Raw genomic sequence first — 8,978 nt, 5'->3', positions numbered from 1 at the left:
TTGATGTTTTTCAACAATTGTGGCAGATATATTAAACCAATTACTGTTTGATGTTTTTCAACGCTTCATGTAGTAATATGGAACCCACTTCCAGCCTGTTAAAATCTCCTGCTGATTTCGCCGGAAATGTAATTTGACTTTTGCACCTTTCCATTATTAATTTCATGATCATTTTAATTGTAAAAAATTATTACTGGTTTATAGGAACCATATTATTACAAAATTTTACATTTTAAAAAAATATTATACTACCCTAGAAATTAAAGCCATTTTATGAGATTACCATGCCAAATAGAATTTCTCACTGGATTTTAAGGGACTATATATTTTGAGTGATTACATAGATTGATCAAATATAGATTAAGTATATGAAGTATAATTGTATAAAATGTTCAAATAATTAAGCTCATAATTAACCAATTCATCAAAATAAATTACTATGAATTAATTCACATTATGTTCAATCAATTCTATCAATTAAACACTGGCCTCATTAATTTTACATTACAGTCTTTAGTGACTATGGTTTGCAAAGAAGTCCAATATGCCTTTAGCATATATGTTTTGTCTCGCTATTTATGGCGTTTTACTATACTCCGCTATTAATAAAGATTAAAGACATACATATTCACAAATAAATCGTAAAACAAATGAAGATGTGATTAGATTTGGAGGAAAGAAAAGTATAATATACTAATCTAACTGTAAAGTGGTTTGTGGAAACTTCGTAATTGTCATGCGATTAGTAGGCAGTTGCAGTAGAGGAAGTTTCCTCATAGTCTCCAATAATTATTTATAGTGTTTATAAGTCTTAAAATCACCAGACAAAATCTAGCACATACAGCTCATTGTAGTTTATCTATCTTCCTAGGGCAATGAATTCTCCTCTCTCAATTAAATATTTTTTTTATAAGAAGATTTATTTAAAACGCACGAGGGTGCAATCCACTAATTAATATACTCACTCCGAATTGTGTTTCATCTATTTAACTTTTACTCCATCTAATCTTTTATTTTTAGCATTTTGCATTACATATTCCATACTAGATAAGGCATATATACAGCATGGTATCCCATAATTTTTTTTAGTGTAGGCTCTGGTTTTATAAATAGCATTAGAATATTATAGACCCCCAAAAAAATTAACTATATGAATATGACGGATCAAAAGTTTGGATATCCATACAAATCAACTTTATAAAAGAAGGTATAAAATTGAGGTGAATCTTATATATAAACCCTAATGAATGAAACATCTCTTTAATGAATGTGTCAGATTTATGTTTTGTCATCTCTAGTAATTTTACCCTTTCAATTATATGTGTGCATTTTAATCTCATGAAAGTAAGATGCATATCGATTTTTTTAATGAAATATGTGGGCCAAAAAGTTACTCCATAAATGAAATTTATGCTAAAAATTAGTTGCTGGCCCAAATCAAAAAGCCCTATACCTCTAGCTGAATTGTTCAGCAAAATTATATTTATTCCAAATTATTCTTCCCCTCGGAGAGAGAGAGAGAGAGAGAGAGAGAGAGAATTGTGAATTGTGAATTGTGAATTGTGATGGATGGGAGAAGCATAAGGAGTTCAATGAGCAGCTTGAAAGCAAAATCGAAGCAAGCTTCAGTTTTGTGGGCGGAGGGATTCAGAGAGGCTTGCTGTCTTCACCGCGTCGTCATATACTGTATCAGGTGGTCAAAACTTAATCCAATCATATTCTTCTTCTTCTCCATAGTTTCAATTTGAAAATTTAGGACTAGGTTTTGACTCTCTCAAATAAACATTACAGGTCAAGGGAGATCGCCATCCGTACTGGACAGTGTTTCCTCTTGAATGGCTTTATTTTTTTGGGAAGGTCTGCGCCGCAAATATCTCTCTCTCTCTCTCTCTATTTATATTTGTGCTAGTACAATAATCACTAGATAAGAATACCAAAACGATAGAACAAAATTAGTGAGGTTTCACGGTGAGCTTCATGATGAGATGAGGAGGTTAGTCCAGATAATATAATGTATTGTAACAAAAGTAGTGAAGTTCTTTGGTTTTATATATGTGCTGAGCTTCATATGAGATGGGGAGGATAGTCCAGATATAATGAATTGTTTGAATTTACAATTTTGTGATTAAAGTTGTGTATTATTAACTCATTGTTAGGGTTGATTATATCATACTTAGGATCTTCAATTCATAGTTAATAAGGAGTACTCGTATATGTTAATTAGGATCGATTATATCATTATTAGTTTTTATTTAATAATAATGAATACTATTGAAATATTAAATCTGAGGTTGGGACACCAAAATTGTGGAACAAAGGATCGCACTGCGTACTTCAACTTTCACCAAAATATTAAATTCGTCTGGTTAGTTCTGTATGATGCTGTTATTATCAGCTAATAACAATATGTCTTTTGCAGTATACTTGTTCTGAGATCTGTTGTCATTCCCACACTACAATGGGTGTTACCTGATGTATGCCTGCTGACTAAATCTCAAGAACTATGTCCATTTGGGGGTATTTCCAGATTCTATTCCTTCTTACAACATGGATTGATTCAACTCGTCTATGTGAGTGCTTATTTTTTTAGAGGGTTCTGTATAGTTTAGCAAACTTTAATGAAATGTAATGCAAAAATAAAGGTTTCCCACTCCCTTTATGTTTGTGGTGAGTTGAAAATGATCGGTGGATTCAGTGCACGTTTTCTTATCATTTCCTGCTTATCTCTCATAGATTTTGACTATATTACTTAATGATAAGTGATCAAACTTGTCATTTTTAGTGGATCCTGCCACTTTACACACAGAACACAACTTTCTTATTCTATGTGGCCAATCTGTATAGGCCACTAATAGTGGGACAAGGTAGTAGTATTTGATAAAAGGATGCATTATCTGTATTCATAATTCCTAGGCTTCTGTGTCCTTACAAAATTTTTAAGTTGATTGATTAAGTTATATCGGTTTTGTAATGATTTTTACCTTGGAAATCAAGCAGGGGTTTACATTGCAAGATGCCTTTGCTCAGTGTCTTGTGGTTTTACTTTTTCTTTATTTGAGTTTAGTTCTTCTATCACTTGCTCAACTTGTTGCTAAAAACCATGAGATATATATTTTTTTTGTGTGGTCTTCTCTCTCATAGTGTATATACTTATGAACACACACATGAATGTGAGTATATCATGCAGAATATCGTCACGGGTTTGATTTAAATAGCATATACTATCATTAATTCTTCATGGAGTTGATGTAGAATTTTGCAGGTGTTCTGGTTCTACCCAATGTATATATTCAGCTTTATCCTAAACACACTCTGGTATTTTCATTTCCCTTTTTATCCACTTGGTCATTGTATTACAGTTTTATATTGTTATCTTTCGCCTCTTTTTTTATTCTGAAGCAATTCTCAATTAACTTTTACTCCAAGCCAAATGGAGACCAGGTATTGTCATTAGAATGGTTCTAGAAATTGTCTAAGGGGGTGTGGTTACAACTAGTTTTTGTGTATCTTCACCAACACAAATTACAATTTTGATTAAAAAACTCTGAAATTAAGTTTCTTTAAAATGATACCTAATAGAAATTCTGTCGGCCCAAAATTCATGTCCTCCTTGCTTTCTAGACTGTAGTTTCCAGATGCTGTTTCAAAGATCCGTCCTCCCTTGCACCGCTAATAGAAAACCTCATGTATCCACCTTAAGAAACTGTCTTCATTGGGCATGCTTATTGCAAGTCTGCAATTTGAATGGTCGGATATGATTTGTCTTAGAAGCAATGTTGTCAAATAGCGGCTATAGCGGGGATATTGCGCTATAGCATATCAGTTTTTAATGAAAATGCTATCGCCACACCGATACGTAGCATTTTTCTGTGGCGGCCGCCATACCCGTGGCGGTCGTGGCGCCATAGCGCTACCATATCCCGCAATAGCGGTATTTTAGCCCAATTTTGACTTTTTGGTGCTAATTTTGACTTTTATTGGGCTTTTTATTTTTTTAATTTAATTTTGCATATGCCCAATCAGCCCACCCCAATAATTCTAACCCCAATAATTCTAAACCCTAATTCCACAACCCCAATCTGCCGCTTTTCATCTCTACTCCTTCAGTCCTTCCACAATATGCCACCCACCGTCGCGCCGCCGCCACTGTCGCGCCGCCGCTGCCTGTTGCAGCCTAGCCAGCACCCTCCAGCCCCACTCAGTGACTCAGCCACCGCCCAGCCATACTGCCCCTCCTATTCACAATCTGCAGCCTACAGCCCCTCCTATTCACAATCATCCCCACTCAGTGACTCAACCACCGCCTAGCCACTTGACGCCGCCACCCTCGCGCCGCCGCCACCTACAGCAGCCGAGCACCTTCCAGCAACAGTCCAGCGACTTCTTTGGTACCCAAACGCCATCAAAAGCAGAGGAAGATAGGGTGCTTCAACAGTTGAATGTGTACACAAACGCCGCAGGCGACTTTTTTGGTACCGAGGTTGCGCAACGGCAAAGGAAGATTGTACATCCCGGTGAGAAACTTTAAACTTGGTCCTTAAAAACTTTAAACTTGGTCCTTAAAAATAGTGTAAGTGGAGATCAAGAGGATGAAGCAATGGAGGATGAAGATGAAATGGATGCCGATAATAGTGATGATGATGAGCTAGAAGACTATGTTGAGCTTGATGATTGATGTCTATTGAGCTTATCATGGTTTTATGTTTTGTTGAACACTTGAACTAAAGACTTTAATTGCTAGACTTTTATATAATTGTTTTCTATTTTATGCTTTATTACATGTTTTTAGAGTTTTTAATGTTATATTTTTATTATTTTCTAATTTTTTGAATTATATATGAATATATAAATATTATTTTATATATTTAATTAATGACCGCTATATCCCGCCATACCGATACGCTATATCCCTGTGGCATTTTTCGGGCGAACCGCCATGAACTGCTATACTGCTTTGACAACATTGCTTAGAAGAGTCCAATTCTTTTCTGGATGACTTTTTTTTTTATATATATACTATTTTAATTTTTTTTCAAAACTCTATTTTTTACTTTAAACATTTAGACTTGCAAATTATTCATGATACAAGGGTAAAAGGAAAAAAAAGGTAAGAAGAGAAAAAAAATAAAGCTTTCATCTAGGAATAAGAATTTTTTTGAAGCTTTTATCTAGGAATCAAAAGGCTGCAGCTGAGATATGATCTTGGATATAAAAATAATGTATTATCACAAATATGAACCAGCTAATAATTATCTTTATTTTGGAAAGCAGTTTTCTGATTTACTAATGATCATAACCCTGTGGAGTATGGACTGTATGGAACTTTGTTCATTTGTTCTTCCTATATATGTACTAGGTACAATGACATTGCAAAGTATGGCTTTTTTGCCATTGAGAAGCATGGGACTTCTAGCTCAGAATCATCTGCTGAAAAGGATATGTCTGCCAGTGATAAGGCTACTGACTTTGAGGGGTATGTCTGCATATATTTGCTTATATTCAGATGGTCTTCCCATATATTTTGTTTTTTTATTTTTTAAGTCAATCCCAATTGGGAACATGTGCTACTTCTTAAGATTTTCAGTAATTTGAAAATCACCTACCTTATTATTTTCTATGCAGTTTAATGATTGAGGTACTTGAACAAGTATACTCAGTTCTCTTATTGAGTTTCTTCTTCTTGGAGGTAAAATACTTTTACATCTTTACAATTGCTTAACATCGACTTCTGATTCAAATTATGGAACTACTAATAGTAGTATTTATTAATATTACTAATTAAATAATTGGTATTTGTAGGTTTATGTCACTGGATTCATACCATTCATCGGGAAGGCACTAAACCTATTGCTTCTTTCGTGGATGTATGCCTATTATTGTTTTGAGTGAGTAATGATTCCATGCTCTACTTTGTCATATTCATGCAACTGAGGGGGGGGGGGGTGTTAGAAATAATGGTTCTGATGATTGTGACCTATGTTTTAGGTACAAATGGAATTATTCTGGTTTGAGTTTGGATAAAAGGCTAGACTTCTTCGAATCCAATTGGCCATTTTTTGCTGGTTTTGGTAAGACTCTTGTCATAAAAGAAATATGTTAAATTTACCATTGTAACTGGATAGTTGGCTTTTGGATAGATTAGTTGGTCAAGCTGAACATTACTTTAGCGTATACACAGGAGATAAGTGAATCTATTTGTAATCCCCTGGATGAACTTTATATTTTAAACTATATCAGATGGAACTGTGGAAGCTCTGTACATGAAATGCTTATTGTGAATATGAATATGGAAAACATTTATTATCATATTTATGATTAAATCATAAATTTTGTTTTAGCAAATTGGTAATTGACATGACAAATTGTGGCTGGAAGGATGTTTGGACCAATTAGATAGAGTAAGTATTATACCAAATAGATAGTCTTGTCTTAGCACCACAATGCCGAGACGAGCAATTTTAATTAGATATTACACCTGTGACCTGTCTAGTCTGCTGAATCCTAAATATCAGAACCAGAAAGTGTATTGTGGAAGGACAATTATTCACTAGTTTTGTCCCTTCCCTCTGCAAAAGGATCACAACCTATTAGTATCCTTTATATGATAGATGGTTGTGTAATAGACTTCTTTATTAGATGTGTTGGAGTCTTGGAAAAACAACTTAGAACATACTAATATTTAGTACCAGCTTCTGGAGCCAGCATATTGTGTATCAGTGACAGTGAGATCTACCATTAATTCTACGAACTATCTCTCTCCTGCAGGGCCTCAAAACTTGTTTTAGCTCTAGCTACTATAGATTTATTTTAGTAATCCATCTTCCAGATTGTTTATGAATTACAAGTGGTGAAAAAGCGAGATGTTAGTTGATGAATATGGTTGGTGAAATTCATCACCAAGTTATTTTATCCCACATATCCTACATTTTATATCTTTCACGTTGGATTGTTATTAAGACTTCTATTTACCTTGATCATTATATCTGGATACATTTATAGTCTATTGATTTATAGAACGAATAACAACCTTTTCCAGGAAGTCCATGTGTTTTGGCTGCTTTCTTTTACTCTCCTCTTGTTAGCTATGGGGTTATGGCTATACTATTTCCATTGGTAAGTAGTGGTGCTCTCTCTCTCTCTCTCTCTCTCTCTCTCTCTCTCTCTCACACACACACACACACACATCATGTATGTCAATCTGTGTTACCTAAACCTTTTGTATTTATCTGACTGTTTTCTTTCTTTCTTTTTTTATACTTGGACATCCACATTGCTGCCTTTTAGGTGTTTAATTATAACTGAGTCCTGATCTGGATGAAACTTTGTGAATAGTCTTCTTTTAGAGCTGATTTCCAGTAGGATGGACTTGAGACTATATTTTTGTGTTAGAACATGAGAGGTAAAAAAAAACAAATGTTCGAGGATAAACAGATTGATCATTGATGGACTGGGATGAACAAATCTAGTCTAGAAACCTTTTAACAAAAGGGAAAATTGTCTAATGCTTAAAAACAAGCTCTAGTTTACAATACCAGTATTCTCAAGGCAATAGGCATCTTTCTGAGTTTATGTTATAACCCATTATTCAGCTAGTAGAATTTCAATCATGTCACTTCCAATACCCATGGATAGATACATGATAAAAATGATACTTCTTTGACTCTTCCCACTTTCAGTTGGGCGTGTCCCCAACCATGTGAATAAACATATGGGCTTCTTTTTTTCCTTTTTTTTGGGCAGTGATCCTTAGGCTTGTTGGTGACTTATATTTTGATGTTGGTGACTTATATTTTGCATTAATTATAATCATGTTTTTTTCTAGTTTGTTCTGACTGCAACAGGCTCAGAAGCAGACAAAGTTATTGCATCTCAGAGAAAAAAGTGGAATGGTGCTCGATTGGGAAGGATTCCTATATTCTTTTCTTCTGATTATTTATCGTAAGCTTCTATGTATCTCTAGTACAAGTGTACTTTATTTCTGTATTTGCCATATGTTCAGAAGGATTGCTAAAAACTTGTGAAAAAAAGCATGCAGAAATGTCATAGACTTAGGATTAAAAATATTATCATTCACAATGAGTGATGGTTCTGTTTGATTGGAGTATTAAAAGTAAATTCACAATCTCTTTCCTCAGTTTCCTGAGTGCAAGATGACCACTGTACAATTACAACTAAATAACATTGTTCGTTAAACTTGTCATGCCTTGAAACTTTAGGTGGTCTGGCTTGGCATGCTGGAAGCATAGTATAAACTTGATTTTCCTTTAGCTGTTGTGCCCGTCTAAACTTGCACACGCATGATGATCTAGTAATTTCTATTTATTGTGCTTGTTAGGATGAAAGTGCTGTCTCTGTTTCCGATTGGATCACACCGACAAGCGCATGACCAGAAAGCTCAGTGATTATCTGAATTTGGATAGGTACATCATTTAAAAATCTGCAGCTTATATTACAGTAATCTACCTGGTATTATTTTTGTGATCTGCTCCTCAGCTTCACGATGCATGCAGGGGCAACGACTGACCATTCATGTAATTCTTCAACAACTAAAGAGAATAATTACCAGTGGAAGATTTCCAACCTGTAAATAACCAAGAAAACAAAACAAGTGCTCTATTTGTTTGTTCAATGCTGTACGTATCTGTTTAGCCTGGTGTAAATTTTAGGGAATCTTGACGGTGTACTGGCTCTTGAAGGAATAATGTATAAGTTAATCTGTTTCGCATGGATCTGTTCTGGATGTCTAACTACGACAAACAGTATCAGAAATCCCAAGCATGCCCATGTAATTCACAGCAACATGATGTTTAAAGAACAAATATTTGAATTTGTCTATGGTTTTGCTTTTTAATGACTTTGTCCTCTATTTGTTTAGTTTGTGTTTCCAAAATTATGGGAGGCCGATTTTGCTAGTATTCTAGTATTAGGGGGTAGATTACATTGTGGATTGAATGCCTAGTTGTTTGATCATCAATTTT

At 34.6% G+C, this 8,978-nt stretch overlaps 1 protein-coding gene across 3 annotated transcripts; it reads left to right on the top strand.

Annotated features, from left to right (window-relative positions):
* The first annotated feature begins 1,505 nt into the window (after positions 1–1,505).
* On the top strand, positions 1,506–8,851 carry LOC121755321 (protein EI24 homolog). Of its 3 annotated transcripts, none has more exons than XM_042150636.1 (12): positions 1,506–1,696; positions 1,792–1,857; positions 2,420–2,570; positions 3,263–3,315; positions 5,357–5,473; positions 5,623–5,686; positions 5,800–5,885; positions 5,986–6,068; positions 7,037–7,113; positions 7,823–7,938; positions 8,336–8,420; positions 8,494–8,851. In XM_042150636.1, exons 1-11 carry the CDS (start codon positions 1,566–1,568, stop codon positions 8,400–8,402), a joined length of 1,011 nt encoding a protein of 336 aa, XP_042006570.1. In that variant the 5' UTR covers positions 1,506–1,565; the 3' UTR covers positions 8,403–8,420; positions 8,494–8,851. The 3 variants fall into 3 exon arrangements, with proteins under 3 accessions (XP_042006570.1, XP_042006569.1, XP_042006571.1); XM_042150635.1 differs by having other exon boundaries at positions 1,507–1,696; positions 8,511–8,851; XM_042150637.1 differs by having other exon boundaries at positions 1,508–1,693; positions 8,511–8,851.
* Positions 8,852–8,978: the final 127 nt, after the last annotated feature.

The sequence above is a fragment of the Salvia splendens genome, chromosome 11, assembly GCF_004379255.2.
Source record: "Salvia splendens isolate huo1 chromosome 11, SspV2, whole genome shotgun sequence".
Taxonomy (NCBI): Eukaryota; Viridiplantae; Streptophyta; class Magnoliopsida; order Lamiales; family Lamiaceae; genus Salvia; species Salvia splendens.
The sequence above is the reverse complement of the archived record's forward strand: the minus strand, read 5'-3'. Positions and strand labels throughout refer to the sequence as shown.